The 17,327-nt window shown below is 35.7% G+C and overlaps 1 protein-coding gene and 1 long non-coding RNA gene across 3 annotated transcripts; both read right to left on the bottom strand.

Annotated features, from left to right (window-relative positions):
* Positions 1–6,864: 6,864 nt before the first annotated feature.
* Positions 6,865–13,557, bottom strand: LOC127844076 (uncharacterized). The gene is made up of 2 exons (XR_008032553.1): positions 13,437–13,557; positions 6,865–7,491 (listed from the first exon to the last, which is right to left on the bottom strand). It is a non-coding gene; the product is annotated as an uncharacterized LOC127844076 (long non-coding RNA).
* On the bottom strand, positions 8,699–13,230 carry LOC127844072 (cell division protein ZipA-like). 2 transcript variants are annotated; one of them, XM_052374045.1, is made up of 2 exons: positions 12,335–13,205; positions 8,699–9,603 (listed from the first exon to the last, which is right to left on the bottom strand). In XM_052374045.1, exons 1-2 carry the CDS (start codon positions 12,654–12,656, stop codon positions 9,563–9,565), a joined length of 363 nt encoding a protein of 120 aa, XP_052230005.1. In that variant the 5' UTR covers positions 12,657–13,205; the 3' UTR covers positions 8,699–9,562. The 2 variants fall into 2 exon arrangements, with proteins under 2 accessions (XP_052230005.1, XP_052230004.1); XM_052374044.1 differs by lacking the exon at positions 8,699–9,603 and adding an exon at positions 9,739–11,741 and having other exon boundaries at positions 12,335–13,230.
* Positions 13,558–17,327: the final 3,770 nt, after the last annotated feature.

The following is a 17,327-nucleotide window of genomic DNA, read 5'->3' as shown; positions in this document are numbered from 1 at the left end:
ATTTACCCGTGATTAAATTTTTGCGATAAAAGCATAATCATCAGATCTCAAGCATTAACATTTGAACCGTATCTGTTTATACCACGATGTTTACTTGTTGCGTTTTTTTTTTTACTTTTTATTGTACTTTTTATTGTTTTTTTATGTTTTGTTAATGCTACTGTTATATTAGAGCAGCTGTGATTTGTATTGTGATTAAAATGTAATTTTATAATTGTTATTAATGCTTTATAAGCAGATCTCAAGCATAATTAACATGTGAATCGTATCTGTTTATACCACGATGTTAACTAGTTGCGTTTCTTTTCTTTTTATTGTATTTTATTATTTTGTTAACGCTACTGTTATATTATAGCAATTGTGATTTATATTGCGATTTACATGTGATTCAATGATGCCTTTTAACATTGTTTCATTAATTAAAATTATTAATAAAACATACACTGCGTTGTGTTAATTTCTGAAACGAAATCTTGAACAATCTTCGTTGTTCGTTAACTGCATTGAGGAAATCAAACGTAAACAGCAAAGACAACTGAGCATTTGAGTAATATTATACTTTGCTTTTATCCAAAATTTCTCAATTATCTATGTGACACACAATGCTTAATGGAGTATTAAATTAGGGTCGTTTAAATATTGTACAGTTTTGGACAAAAATAAAGTTATTAAAACAACGTTTGAATCAATGCTGTTCAAAGCTTCAATTAATTATTTGCAAGTAATTATGATCGGATTCACAAAGGCGACAATAAACACATACTATTAGCATTTATTTGAGGGAGATAAATATTCAGCACAATTGTGTCGTGCACTGAGAAAACTGGGCATAATGCATGTGCGTAAAGTGTCGTCCCAGATTTGCCTATAAAGTCAGCACAGGCTTATAAGGGACGACATTTTCCGCGTAAAGTGTCGTCCCAGATTTGCCTGTGCAGTCAGCACAGGCTAATCAGAGACGACACTTTCCGCCTAAACCAGATTTTTGCTAAGAAGAGACATTATTTAAACAAAAAAATCAATAAAAGCAGAAAATGTCGTCCCTGATTAGTCTGTGCGCACTGCACAGGCTATTCTGGGATGACAAATTTTCGCACTAGTATTATGCCCAGTTTTCTCAGAATACGACACAATTAACTTAAATACGGGAAAAAAATAACACACTATGCACATGAATAATTATTTATATCTCGCTCAAGTCATGCTACTAAAACACGGAATTCTTCAGAAAGGCGGTTTCGTATCAAATTTCTTCCATGTCTAGTCCAAGTCTGTACGAAGGCAATAACTTGCTTTCGTTTCTCCTCGCACAGTCCCACCGTACACCTAAAGTTTCCCTGGCAATTTCGACTCGAGTCCATCTTGGCCTCTTTTGCCTTCGGTTTCACGCGCAGTCTCCCCGGGTTGTCAAACTCGTGGTCACTAATATTGAAATAAATACAAATAAATACATTACTTCAGTTGAAATAACATGCGTTTTTTCTTTTAAATTTTACTTAATATATTCCGAATGGACATATTACATGTATTTCCATAATAACAGTTAGTGCACGACTAAAAAAGCTTTACGGACAAACAAAATTACCGAATATCGGAGGAGCTCTTGATGTTTGGTTCATCTTCACCTTTGCCATCGACCTTATATTGACCAACGAGTTTGTACACATTCTTTTTCGAGGTTGTATAGAAGAAGTGCCTGAAAGTTTTAACAATAGTTTGGGTTGGAATCTAAGTGCATCGGATGTCAAATTTACGGCATAATATGAAATAAACACGACTTATAAGCCTGTTATCCGCGAGTGACTATATGAAAATGGAATTATAACATTTTTAATAGTTTTAATTTCTAATGAAACAATAACATCGCTTCAGAAACATAATTAATAACAACTAGTCGTTGTAGCCGAATATCGACTTGCCGTGCTTGCCTTGAATTTCGTTGCTTGTCGTGTTAGCCAAAGTGTTGATGTACATTAGAAATGTCATTAAGTGGTGTTTTTAGGTAATTTTTTCGGACAAAACACATTTTATATGGAATTAATCACATATTGGTTCACTGCAAAAAGGAATATAAAACAGATATTTTGGACGATTTCAAATGTGCTTGTCGTGCTTGCATGCATTGTAACGTAAAAACTAGGAATTTGCCTCGAATGATAGACTAAACTACTCATCTGGTGACAAATATTTATATAACCGGGAATAGTGCGCAACTTTTCCCTTAGCCTGCGCTTTATTTCGTCAAAAAAGAGTAAATAATAAGATACTTACGTGGATTTGAAATTTCTAAGCGGGGCCAATGTTGACAAATTTCTACTTAGCGTGCTAGCCAAAATGACTTCACAAACCACGTGGTATGGCCACACTGAGTATGGTTTGATGTTAAAATTTATTTAGATACATGATTAAATTTCGATTTTATGCACTTTTTGATTTTTGAACAAGCTCGATGCTGACGGTTTGAATGGCTGAGTCCGAAATATCATGATATTTTACTTTTCTCAGAAGTCTCTGCTGATTAAATGTTGATCAAAATACTAACTCAATATTCGTGTTAGGTTGCACTTTTTTAGTGTCAATGTCACATTTAGATCGCTAAATATTCTTGTCTTTTAACTAATAGTTGACTTCAGAGCAGGCTCGATATTCATTCGTGCTCGATATTTGGTTAACAAGTATAAATAAGATCTTGAATTTTCGATCTCGTTAACATAGCACACCTACGCATTAATATAAATGCAATTGCATTCATCACAGCATACTGAAGTCAGCAGATCATGGCCGGGTGAATTGAATGAATACTAATGCTGAACATTCGTAATGACTGACGTGTTTATCAGGTGAAACAATCTTAATTTCAAACGCTTTGATGAACAAAACGTGGTAGTATTAATAAACGATGCCAAGTTGTTCAACACAATACCTTAAGCATTAAAATTATTTGAAAAGTTGCTATAATAAATTTAAAGTGTGTTATTGTGTTCATCTCGCATTTATTCAAGATTGTACAAACATGTATCGCATAGAAAATGTTAGCGCTGAAATAGTTGTATGTATTACAAGTTCAAGCATATTTCGTCTAGTAAATATAACTTAATTAATATAATGTTCATAATAAACGAAATATTTCTATATTAATCTTTCTATACACAACGCGAACGCACGCAATAAATAAGCAGGATAAACAAGACAAAAAATATTTTTTTTAAAAATAACATACTAGATTGACCGGTAAGGAAATAATTGTTCAGCCGGGTAACGAAAAGTATATCTAAAGTAAGACTATAACTTACAATTAACATATAAATTTAAAGTTTTAGCTTTTGATTGGCACCATATTTTCATTTAAGGCTTTGAACGCATTGGTAAGTATTTTGAAGTGGATTCTTTTTTCTACGGGGAGCCACTGTAATTCTTTTAGGATCGGTGTTATGTGACTATAGCGGGATGTTCTTGTGATAACACGCGCCGCGGGGTTTTGAACATTTTGTAGTTTCTTGATAGCCGATGTTTGTGTTCCATACAGCAGCGCATTGCAATAGTCTAGCCGAGACGTGACAAGTAAATTGACCAAGGCTTTTGTGGCATTTGGTGTAAGATATTGCCTGATGTGACCTATTTGCCTAATCTTACAGAAACATGATCTACCTATAGCATTAATATGGTGTTCCATGTTCATTCTTGAATCAAACCAAGCACCTTGATTTCGAACGTATTGCGATGGTTTAATTGTCGAGTCCCCTACTTTAATAATTAACCCATCTACGTACTTGGCGTTGTTTTGACATGAAAATACTATGACCTCGGTTTTGTCGGTGTTTCAAATTTGAGCATATTTGTATTCATCCACGAGATGATATCGTGTAGGCACTTTTCAACTCGATTTAGTGTTTCGTATTGGGCTGCTCCATCGGTGGGTTGAAAGGAAAGGTAGAGCTGCGAGTCATCGGCGAAGAAGTGATGCCCGAGTCCATGTTTTTTGCAAATGTCCCCAACATGTTTAGTAAACATGGTATAAAATTTTGGACCTAGCACAGATCCCTGGGGTACGCTGAAGGTCAGCAGCACTGGTTCTGATACCTTGCCGTCAATGCTCACCGTTTGGAAGCGGTCAGATAGGTAGGAAGCTACCCACTGTAGTGGTTTTTTCAGCAAAGCCAAACTGTTGTTCGAGGCGGTTTAAAAGGGTTATGTGGTCGATGGTGTCAAAAGCGGCAGAGAGATCCATCATAACAAAGACAGTGACCTTTTTCTTATCTAATGATTGTAGGACATCGTTTTGAACTTTTAATAAAGCTGTTTCTGTTGAGTGAAACTTCCTGTATGCAGACTGGTTTTCTTCATTTAAATTGTTTTCTGTCAAATGTTTATCTATTCTTTTGCTGACAACTTTCTTCAATAATTTTGAAACATACGGCAGATTCGAAACCGGGCGATAGTTGTTTATTGTTTCTTTATCTAAGGTGGGCTTTTTTAATAAAGGTCTTATACGTGATGTTTTAAAGGATCTTGGCACACTTGCTGTTTCCATCGAAAGATTGATGATTTTTGTCAGTATTGGTAGCAGTTCAGTTTTGCATTCTTTTTAGGAACCAAGTTGGAATAGGGTCAAGCTCGCAAGATTTATTTTGGGATTGCATAATGATTTTTTCAACTTCTTCCTCAGTTGTCGGACGGAAATGTGTCAAACTGCATGTTTCTGCTGTTGGTTTATTATCATTACTCTGTTTTGAATTTACTTGAGATAGGGCATGTTTAGAGATTGCTTTTATGATACCTTCAACTTTATTTATGAAAAAATTATTGAAATCTTGTGCTAACTCATCGGATGTTTTGCCAGACGGAAGGGCTATTTCAGATGGGCCATCTAGTAAGTGGGCCATATAGTAACTAGTACGCAAAAATGTCGCCTAAAAAGTAACGTCAAATTATTTCAGACTGTGAAAATTGTATTGGTGTTTGACATATATTATTTATTTATATAATTTATTTATTCATTTATTTATTCATTTATGCGTGTGGTAATGTCTATACAGTTTGAACATTAAAAAGCGACATGTGCTTAATGAATTATATTAATTTTATTTTCATTACCATTAACAATGAGGCCAAATTAGACCTTTCATGAACGTTGTCCTTTAAACAGTTTCTTAAGAAGAAAAGTGCACAAAAACATGTAACTACCATGCATTTTATCACTATAAAAAACTATTTTTGATTTATCTAAATTAAATTTATGTCAATGGTCAATAATGAAATACATACATGTAAATAAGTGTGCGTTCAATAACACAAACACAATCAATATAAAATATAGTTAAAACACAAAATACTTTATATGAGAATGATTTTATTAAGTATAATATTATTTGTTAAAGACAGAAATGATTACACGATAGACATATAAATACATACTTGGTTTGGTAAAAATAAAGAAAGAAGAAATAGTTCAGTAGTCAAATCACCAGTCGTTTCCCTTCTTGGTAGTATATAGGATTATAGCAGCTCCAATAAGTGCAATGTCAGCTTTCCCGTAAGGTGAATGTTGTCGACGTAGTACCAGTCATGCTTCTCATCTACGCTGTCTACGTGGGATCCTTTGGGGACCAATTTGATTGGTTTTTGGTCAAGAAGGTTGACGCTTAACCCACCAGTAGGGTAGTCCTGCTTTGCAAGAGACGATTTCAGAATTCCCCTATCTCTCTGCGAAAGATCCGATACAAATGTTTTCACATGATTGTGTAACTCAGGAATTACTTGGGTGCCCCCGCCTGTCCCTACGAATGTCTGGAATGAAAGAAAACGGCTTACGTAAAGCGCCATAGCTGATTACTGCGCCCACGAAATCATGCGGATGAATAACTTGTTTTACCGTTTCTAATGCTTTGAATTTCATTAATACATATCGAAAAACTGATATAGTAAATAAGTGTTTTTATATAAATCATTAATATGATAATGTGCACTACTTTTAATATATTTTTAGAACAACGATTTAAAAAGATGTATATACAACATTCCTGCCGTTGCGTATGGCAATTCATTTTTTAATTAATAAAAGTTTACATCAGACGCATTTCTCACTGCAGTGAGAAATACACAGGTTAGTCAGGTAAAGAACTACACAAGAGCCGAGTGTGTAAACAACATATTAAAACACATTGGCATTGTATGCTGACCATTTTTCTCTGCAATAGAACTGCTAATATATTTGCATAGTTCATTTTTCAAATTAAGTGTTAACAGTTATTTGCACCAAACAAATATTTAATAAATTTGTAGGTAATTCTCAAAACCTATTTAGATACAAGACCTTTTTGAATAAGGATTATATTATATTTTATGTATTTATACAGTTTAAATATATATTTTTTTAATTATTGTATTCTGAAATAATTGCGCATGAAATAAACTACTGTATTGCGCTGTAAATAACTCTTGTTTTTATCAAAGTCTTAGACGAAACGATACAATAAAAAGCTAACAGGCCATTGTTTCCAAACTAAAGTACACTTCCGAGCGCTGACCGATTGATTATATCGTCTATAAGATTTTTCTTGAGGGCAGGTGTTATGGCAAGTCACGCTTTACACCTATATATCACCTATTTGCGTAGGAACACACATTACACTTGCAGGACTCAGTATCAAGAACAATATCGATTATTTTTGGTCAAATCAGAATTTGGGACTCTTATTTTAACACTGATATTGTATGTTTGCCATCACAATTAACAACTATAAGTAGAATAACTTATTGTAGAGGCCAAGAACTAAACCCAAACTGCCACTTAGCATTACATGGGCAAGCCTATATGAAAACTCCGATGAATAACCCTTTTCACACAGTAAATATAAACTCAACTAAATTTTTACTTTTTATTAAAGGACCTTATAACATAAAAACATAAAAAATGGTTCTGGCATATAATGTCTCGACTCCAAGCAGCAAGGGCCACCTGCGAACATGGCAAGCCCAAACTAACTGCAAATAACTAACTGCACAAATAAATTGTATATGAGTTCTGACTCCGGGTGACGGCCATCAGCACTCCCAACAAAATCATATATATTTTCCCAAAAAAATGTGCCAGGTAAAAAGCGTCCATCCGGCACTGATTGCCAAGGAACTGTTAACTTCAAGCGACTGTCGACGAACCCGAGGTGTCCGAACTGCCCCATCGGAAGTGGAGTCGTGACCGACCTGTATCCGACGTTTGGTACTCTGCGTCTACACGGCAAACTGAAAAACGCAACTCAAACCAGCAGAATATGTAATATACTAAAACCAAATCTAGTACGGAAAACAATCAGTTTCCCCTTATGTTATTAAAATTAATGTGGACAGGCAAATAAAACTTAAAATAAATCTATATTTACCCTAAGCTTGACTAAATTTTTAAATATATAACGGACGCAGTAAAGTGTGACAGAACAACACTGTGTAAAAACAAACTACATGGGTTGGGTGGGAGGGGAGAAAATTTACAACCTTTTGTTTGTGTAGATAACAATGAGAAAGAAATTTTAAATCTGTAAAATTCGCTACTTCGGTTAAAAAACGCCAACAATAAGAAAACTGAAAAACCAGCCCAGCAGTGGCCCAACAATAAACAGGTCTATTATTTAGTAACAGACCATATTATTGTAAAGGCCAAGAACTAAACCCAAACTGCCACCTAGCATTACATGGGCAAGCCTATATGAAAACTCCGATGAATAACCCTTTTCACACAGTAAATATAAACTCAACTAAATTTTTACTTTTTATTAAAGGACCTTATAACATAAAAACATAAAAAATGGTTCTGGCATATAATGTCTCGACTCCAAGCAGCAAGGGCCACCTGCGAACATGGCAAGCCCAAACTAACTGCAAATAACTAACTGCACAAATAAATTGTATATGAGTGCTGACTCCGGGTGACGGCCATCAGCACTCCCAACAAAATCATATATATTTTCCCCAAAAAATGTGCCAGGTAAAAAGCGTCCATCCGGCACTGATTGCCATATGGCCACCCAACAACGCTGACCCAGCGGCCCAAATGCCCCAACCTCGAAACCAGCTGGGCCAGAGATGACGGGTGGCCACTGCCAAAGAACTTTGGCTGCAGGGCGGATGGACGCATGCTTGAAGCAGTAAACTGTAAACACAAGGCAAAGATATGAATAAAAACTAGCAGCAAAAATGCATAAAACCCAGCAGAAAAAAAAATGCATAAAAACTAGCAGCAAAAAATTGCATAAAAATTAGCAGCAAAAAACTTTCTTTTTTCTTTTTTCATACATATGAGTAAGAAAAATATGCATACAAACTAACTGCAAATATCTATTTTTGGACTCAATAGCAACACCAACATACATAATGTTTGGGATTTAAAATTGTAAGAACCCCCAAATTTGTGCATCTAGAACTTCAGTAATGGATTGGTGTATTATGCTTTATAAATTTTTCAAGCCCTGCAGACATATTAGAAAGAAAAATATCTGTACCCAGAGTTGACAAGTGGACTCCGTCCTTCTCAAACAAATGTTCCTCAAATTTTCCAAAGTCAGAGTTGGCCAAGTAATGCCCTCCACATGCCAAAGCCCTAGATGAACCATGACTATTAAGGCGCTTTCTTGCTTTGTCCATAGCAACTTTATTATCAGAATATCTCCAATTTGAAGCACTGCAGACCATACAATCTTAACACTTGGAAATATAGACAGAATAGTCCTGAATAGCTCGACAATCAATTTTCGAAGGTCCACCAGTGACCGACGACCAAGATCATTACCACCTAAATGTAACACAATATAGTCTGGAGAATTACCCACATTGGCAAGCGAAAGAAATTTTTTCTTTGATTCTGCAAGTGTTTACCCACTGTACCCTTGCCACCAGATGATGTTGGGTTCAAGGCAGAGGTTGGCCCCTTCAGGTCGTAATCTTGCTGCTATGAAGGCTTGCTTGATTATTGATGAACCCAGTATCCAGATGGTTTTCCCTAAATACAACTTGGTTTTTGTTAGTCACATGAATCTAACTATATGAACCATACCTTTTTAATGGGGGTTATTTATTAGGCTGGGCATGACAACAGGAACAGGACGAACATATGTTTGGTAGGCATTGGGAGCCCATCTGCCTGCCTGTTTAATGATCTCCACTGAATAGCCTAGTTGGGAAGCTGCAGTTGCTGCTCCAATTCTGAAGGAGTGGGATTTGTAAGACCCATAATTTAGACCCAAAAGAGAAACCGTTTTCTTAAGAATAGCAGAAAATTGGTAACGAGTAATTAGTTGTTTGTTAAAGTGCAAAAACAAGGGACCAGGCCCTTGAGGACGAACATGAAGATACTGGTTAAGACACACAACTGGGCAAAATTCACTGTTTGACCTAGTAATTTTGAGCGCTACCCCTTTGCCCAACTGATCAGTTTTTGAATGCCGGATTGAAATGATTACCCCATTGTGATCAAATTGTAAATCTTCTATTGCCAACACCGCTGCCTGTAAAATACTATCACCTTTTTTAGGAACAGCCATTTCGCCAACTCTTAGAAAACCGAAAAACGCTAGCATAAAAGCTGCAGTGAACAGTTTTGCTTCGTAGACACTGGAACACACAATATTAAGTTTGCTTACTATCCCTTGCAGTAACGAGAGGGTAATTGGAAGCCTATTATCGTGTGTTTTCTTATCTTTTTGCATTCCTTCCACCATTTTTGAAACAATGAACATTTTGGTAGGGTCAACAACATCAAGCAGCTTGCAATGAAAAGCTATAGAGCTTAAGTATGATTTTGCTGTTTTGTGTGATAGTTTCTGTAGGGATAGCCATGCTACAAATCGAACCACCTGTTCAACTGTAGGCGGCCAGGCATCTGACAAGCCGTATTGCCTTTTAAACTCAGAGAATCTCTCTAACCCAACGATGTATGCCTTTTTTGTATTAGCAGCAAGGGAATTGTCTAGCAATCTATTAGCCTCTTGTTGCAGATCATCAGTAAAAACTCCGGCGGGACTGATTCTGGACTCGCTTGTGCCTCTGGTGCTAACTGTTGTAACCTGTGAAACTGTTTACGAGAAATTGCATCAGCAATGTAATTGGACTTTGATGAAATATGTACTGCTTTAAACACCACCGAGTATTTCATAACTAACAACACAAATGTTCTAACAAGAAACATCAAACGTTTCGACTTGGAAGACTGTTTGTTGATCACTTCTACCAAACCTAAATTATCAATATGAAACTTAATCTTCCTGTCCCTCAAAAAGACCCCCCAGAGCCATATTGCCAACAAAACAGGGACCATCTCTAAAAATGTTATATCTGATAAAATAGGTTGGCCTTGCCATTGAACAGGCCATGGGCAATAGGCCCAATTACCTCCAAAATAACAACCACAGCCAAGAGTAGCACCACCTGCACTATCAGTGTAAAGATAAATGACAGAGTTATCCAACCATACTTTATTTGGAATATGTACAACGCCATTAAAATCTTCAATAAATTGAATCCACATCAGGATGTCTTCTCTCATTTCACCATTAACTCTTATCTTATAATAGGACTTTTTTAAGCCACACATAGCATCATAAAATCGGCGCAAGAATGCCCTACTTGCTCTTACTGCTTGACTACAAAAACTCAACTTCCCAGTCAAAGACTGCAATTCTTTTAACGTAAGTCTTTTTTTACTAGACAATTTTGCAAAAGCTTCAAAAGTTATTCCACTTTTTTAGCAGGTACTCTAACAGTCATTTGCACAGTATCTAATTCCAGGCCTAAAAATGTCAGTACTGTTGTTGGGCCGACCGACTTTTCCACCGCAACTGGGACTCCCATTTCGGTGCATACTTCCTCGAAAGTAGAAACTAGCATGTTACAATTATTTGACCCAGCTGCACTTCCAAAAATAAAGTCGTCCAAATAATGATCTAAAGTTTGAATCCCAGTTTTGAAACTTACTAGCCAATGTATAAAAGTGGAGAATGATTCGAATAAAGCCGGAGCAATAGATAAACCCATTGGTAAGCATTTGTCAACATAATACTGGTTGTTGAACTGAAGCCCCATCAAGTGAAAGTCCCCTTGGTAAATAGGCATTAAACGAAAAGCCGATTTAATATCTCTTTTTGCCATCATTGCTGACGTACCTAAACTAAATAACATGTCAGCCACTTTGTCAAATGATGTATATTTAACAGAAATGTCTTCCACACTAAAACCATCATTGACACTTGACCCATTGGGATACGACAGGTGTGTAATTAACCGCCAACCCCCGTCTGGCTTCTCTAAAATGCCTAATGGACTTACTTTTAAATTGGAAATTGGTGGGACTTTGAAAGGACCTGAAATTCTACCTAAGGAAATCTCTTTGTCAAGTTTCTTTTGGACTTCTGAAAAATGTACTTTTGTTGAAACCAAATTATTCGCTGAAGAACCTAGATGTGAACCTTTATAACCCAGCTTAAAACCTTGCTTGAAGCCATTACTGAGCACAGAAGCTACTTCTTTATTTGGATATAACTGAAGATATTTAGAAATCGTAACAACATTGATTGGCGACTTGCCAAGAGACCAAACTGAGGTATTAGTATCTGCTAAACGGGCCCCGGAGCCCCTGAATTGGGCCTCTAGGTCGGAACGTGTAAGCTCTAAGCCTGTACGAGGTCTGGGTGACAGCCCCCCTGACAGACCCTCCTCCCAAGGAACTGGTGTTGCGAGGCTTGAGATGACATACCCTGGAAGGATGGTCGGAACCACAAATCATACAAGCATGTTTGTAATTGCAAACTGACCGTAAGCATCAGGTATAATTGAAATCATAACATTTTCTTACAAAATTCCCTGTATCATGAACTGGCTGCCTTGGAGGCCCCATACACAACAGCCAAAGCTCCATATCAATCATTGCCCACGAATTCGCTGGGTTATTACCCATTCTCAACCTAAACTGTTGATCATAAGATCTCCAACCCTCAGTGTGTCTTGCTGCCATAGCCTTATAGTGTGCATATACTTTAAGAGATCTTGCATTTTAACCAGATGAGCACTTAAATAAATGCTTGAGAAAATGAGGAATGCGTCAGTCCATTTAGCTATATCCACAATGCTTTGTTTCATGTTGGGCTTTACCACTAATTCACCCGAATTATTCAAAACCAAATGTTTTCCTAAATCTTCAGGAACTACCGGGGCCTCCAACAAACATGCCAGATCTACATATTGGCCTGATATTATTTTTCTTTAATTGACTGAGGAACATGATCACCTAAAACAGACTTAAAACTAGGAAACATGCATGGTAAAAAAATATCCTCACTAAAACCATTACCCGATTGAACAGCCGGATCTGGCTGGCTTGCTGCAGGCTGCATCTGGTCGCCCAGTTGTTGACTGAGAGGCAGCTGGTCGGGTTGATGGCCGGACTGTTGGTTTGAAGACCATTGGCCGAGTCGATGGCTGGGGGTGAGAGGCAGCTGGACAGGCTGTTGGTTGAGAGGCAGCTGGACATGCTGTTGGTTGGGAGGCAGCTGATCAGGCATTTGGTTGGAAGGCAGCTGACGGGGTTGTTGGCTGGTGCCAGGTAGGTTTTGGCTGGGATGCTGGTGTAGTTTGACCGACGGACGGCGCCTTTTCCGGTTTCGCGTTTCCATGTGTGCAATAAAATAAACAATAAAGATAATAAGTAAATACCGAAAAAAGCCATATTTGGCTTATAGCTAACCCACTATAATAATTAACAAACCTTTTAGAGATTTATTGCATATGAACTAAAACGTGACTCAACAAACTGTCTTGGTAATTATAAATAAATGCGCCATAAGACCACCTCTTAACTACAGTAAGTACCGACTATTGCCGCATTGCCACAATTAAGTTCCTTTTACTATTGCTACATAAAAACCAACATTCATTTAAAGTGTTTATGATAAACCTGAACATAGTGCCCGCCCTAATTGAATCTGTAGCAGCCCACTCTCCAGAAATTGAATAATAACGCTAAATATATTTTGACATATTTGTGCTGACCAAAAGTAATATGTTTGTTTAACACGCCACGGGAATTCCTTTATTTCGATTGAAATTTACCCTCTTACTGCCAGTGAGATATTAGCCTATTTTCAGAAAATAAGTATAACATGGTTATTTCACTGAATACACGAATGCATATCAACTACGTTTTATCATAACGCTTGAAATTGTTTTTGCTCTTACTACAATTGCTTAGATCAGACGCCATGTGACCGATCCACTTTTTCCCCACCACTGTACAGAAATCCGTAAACTACAGCCCGTAAACTCACCATTCATCATAAATATCACAAGAATTGCTAAGAAACACCTTTTAACTACCGGCTTTTAACTTTATTTTACATATTTAATAAACGTTTAGTAGAATAGATTAGAAATAATTAAAGGAGAAAATTTACAACCTTTTGTTTGTGTAGATAACAATGAGAAAGAAATTTTAAATCTGTAAAATTCGCTACTTCGGTTAAAAAACACCAACAATAAGAAAACTGAAAAACCAGCCCAGCAGTGGCCCAACAATAAAAAGGTCTATTATTTAGTAATGGACCTGAAATATTTTGGATCGAACTCAGTGTTGAGTCCCGAAATCATGTGTGAGCATTATATTTACACTCATAAACGCAGTCGCAAAATCTAAATTGAGAAATAATATTGGTGTACATACCGGAGAAGGACGGTGGAGGACATGCTTGATGAGTACTCTACCACAAACACATCTTGATGAGTGGCCACCCATGTTCTCTGATAGTCAGTGTGGTGAACCTCAAAAATGTATACGTTATATTTTCCGCAGGTACATTAACATAAGATAAATAGAATCCTGGTATAAAATTTAGGATATTTTATATGCAGCGGTTAAATAGTTATTTTATTCCAAAGACGGCACTCATTGTTCATGTACTTTTTGCGTCCTTTAAAAATGCCATATATTCGACAAGGTTGTGTTTATATGTTTTTTGGGTATTTAATGATACACTTAACTGTGTTTTATTCTGTCACAAAATGTTACGTTTGTTTTATTCTGTTATAAAATGTAACAAACATATAATATTAAGATAATTCCTAATTAATTTATTTGTCAAGAAACCAAGTTGATTTAACTATACCGTTAATCGGTATTTGAACACTGGACCTCTAATGTTTATTTTAAACGGTATGCTAGTAATACTCGTCGAATAGCGGTTCAAAGCGTTTATAATTCATAATTACGCATACACGGATTTGTTTAATATTATTTTAGGCACTAATGTTTTTTCTTTTGATTGAATGTATATATATTTTTTTAATCCTTGACAAAAAAAATGTAAATGGACATGTGCGAAAAATTCCTTTAAGGCAATTAATTATTATATGTACCTGCCTGTTTCTGTGTTGTATAATATAAGTAAGTCTATTTTATCCCGTGCTTTGATTTCTTGCAAAAATTGTTATATAAAACCAGGACTATAATATACATATACGATCTATTTTACCGATACAAAAACGTATCTTGTAGTTTAATTTATTGTCTGAACTCTAGCCAGTCTTTATTAATCGGTATGTAACATCGCCTCAGACTTTCCATTTAGTCATAGTGTTAGAATAGTATATGAACACACCCAGTCACGTTGCTCCTTTTCACTGATTGTTTACAACTGGTCCATTCAAGTCTTAAACAGTAATATTGAATAGCCATCGTTATGTTTTATTATATAACACATAATATGAAAATAAGTAAAACACTTTAAAAACATTGATTACAATTCGATCATTACAGTTTACATAAATCAATAAAACAAAAGCAATACATTACTTATCTTTACTAAATTATGTGTGAAATAATATAATTTTATTTTTTAGTGAATATCACATGTAGCATTTCGGCTTAGACAACGGAACCGCTTTTGTTCCAGTAAACACACGTATTGTTTCGACGACGTATTTTTGTTAAAATAGATGGAAGTGTTTTAGGAAAATGTGGTTTATACGATTTGAAACTGATGGGTTATGAAAACGTGTGCTGGATATCGTATATTTCATTAAAACTATTTTCAACATTATGAAATATCGCATTTTAATTTTTACAGGACGACGTTGAACAAATTAACAATACAATGACGTAATTGAAGTAAATCGGTCTTATTATTGTAATATGTTTGGATGTCATGCAATGGAAAGGATTTTTTAATGGTGCCCAAGTTAGTTTAAATATTTCGTTTATTATGTTAAGTTGTAATTTACTCGATCAACTGATTTATGGAATTTAACTTAAATTTATCAATATGTTATCAACATAAGCTATGGAAACACCAGGCGCATGTATCAACCGGTCACGTTATTTGCATTTAAGTTTCTTAAAACTGATTTGATTTCATATTTTAATAATTGTATAATCTGTCACTTTTATGCAGAGTTAATATTTGGTATCGAACGTTGTCGTATTAAATGTTTTTATTATAATAAGGTTTTAATTAAAAGGTGTTTACAAGATTTACGTTGAATATGCGTTATGTAATTGAAAAAAACAACACATAACCATTGTCCCTGCTATGTTTTCCTTAAAGCAATTCGATATGTTTTTGTTTGATTAATTTTTATCATGCGCGCTGGACTGCTTTTTCGGCGAATAATGACGTCATTAAAAAACAAAATGAATAAGGAACCCTCGTGATATCTGTAAAGCAACATCATGTGAATAACTGAACAGAAAATAAACCAAGCGAACACTGGATTTATCTGTATTGAAAGGATTCAGGTTTTTCGAAAATAAATTGAATGAAACTCTTGCGAAACTAATATAGAGAACATTTCTACAACGAGTGAAATGGTTCCTAGCATTCAAACGTAATGGCATCAAACGGCTTATATGTTATTCTGTCAGAAGATGATGCCTATATTTTTCGGCGTCAGCTGTATACGCCAGCTTTTCACCTTAGCCTGACCTTTGTTAGCGTCCAGTAGAATTCAAATAAAACTTCCCGCGGCCAAGTACAGATGAATACACTTCATTGACTGCATTGGCTGATTTGATAATACCACTAGAACATTGGAAACATGTCCGCGTCTTTGTAACACTGTTTTACTGCGTGTTCAGCATGAAGCAGTTTTATCTCTAATAAAAAGGCTTTATAGATAGAACAGTTTTACACTCAATCTCGACATCAATACAGTTTGTGCGTACATCTTTTATTTTCAGAGGATTTTCAGCGCGAGAACGTTGTGTACTTAAAGGCCATGTTCTCATATTTAGTACTGACTTCCATATTCCTGTCAACATGTTATATGTAAAAGTATAAAGAGCAGTGGAGGCGATGCCTCACTTTAATGTGTTGCATTTCAACCCGCGAGGTATAAGGGGTCAGTTCGCGGTTAGTGTGTTTGAATGTCAGAGTTTATATACAGGTCAGACCTTCTGTGCTGTTCGGAGTTCGCGGTCAGTTATATAATAGTTATATAATAAAGACGCTATAGCGTGAACTAGGTGAACCGGAATTTTCTTTACCACCAGAAAGCTGTGAAATGAAGATATCCAGCGATATTATTTTATGGCATGTCAATAATAGATTCTTAATGTGTTTTCAACAATACCATGATAAATATTATTTTTAATTAATTAACAAGAATTATTCCATCATATTTACTAATGTATTATTGCAGCATATTGACTAATGTATTAAGTATGAGCGCGATGATTCTCGATACTGTTAATAATCGAATCAAATACACGTAGCAATTCCCGATAAACCACTCAAACAGGTTTGTTCGAAGAACGCGCGTATACATATTTAAAATATGTACGGAGACTTCGCGTGTGGCCGGTTGACTTTGGTTTTCTTTTTTGTATCTATAGGTTTATGACCAGCAATATGTAATAATGTAAAATAAGCCGCGAAAACTCCGCGAAACATCCCGTACTGCGTTAAGTTTCTTAATGCGAAAAAGATATTAGCTAAACTTGATCTCATTCATTTAAATCTTTACCTTCCATAAACTTCAACCACAATCAACGCCGTATATCTTTTTTAAAGATATTTCTTGTTTTAAATGTTACTATTTTGAACGCTTGTCGCAACACCGATCTGCGTTGCGTATGCGCCATTTCCAACATTGACCTAAATTGCAGAAAATAAATCATTGCATATGCTCGGCAAGAAACAGCTGTCAATAAAAACTCGGCGATTGGAGAATCAAATGGCCCACAATTTAATTTTGGAAAATTAATATATGTAATTATCATCCATATATGTCATTGCGTAATTGCAGTATTCCCAAAAGACACTTTAAATGTTTAATGTGGTGTTTTTGTTTAAACG

This window comes from Dreissena polymorpha, chromosome 9 (genome assembly GCF_020536995.1).
Source record: "Dreissena polymorpha isolate Duluth1 chromosome 9, UMN_Dpol_1.0, whole genome shotgun sequence".
Classification (NCBI taxonomy): Eukaryota; Metazoa; Mollusca; class Bivalvia; order Myida; family Dreissenidae; genus Dreissena; species Dreissena polymorpha.
This window is presented reverse-complemented; position numbering and strand designations above follow the sequence as displayed.

Coding starts and splice junctions, on each gene's coding strand:
- LOC127844072 (XM_052374044.1), bottom strand. CDS start 12,709: ATGGCTTTTTTCGGTATTTACTTATTATCTTTATTGTTTATTTTATTG. Junction 11,742..12,334: donor AGATCCGGCTGTTCAATCGG/GTAATGGTTTTA, acceptor CCATCCTTCCAG/GGTATGTCATCTCAAGCCTC.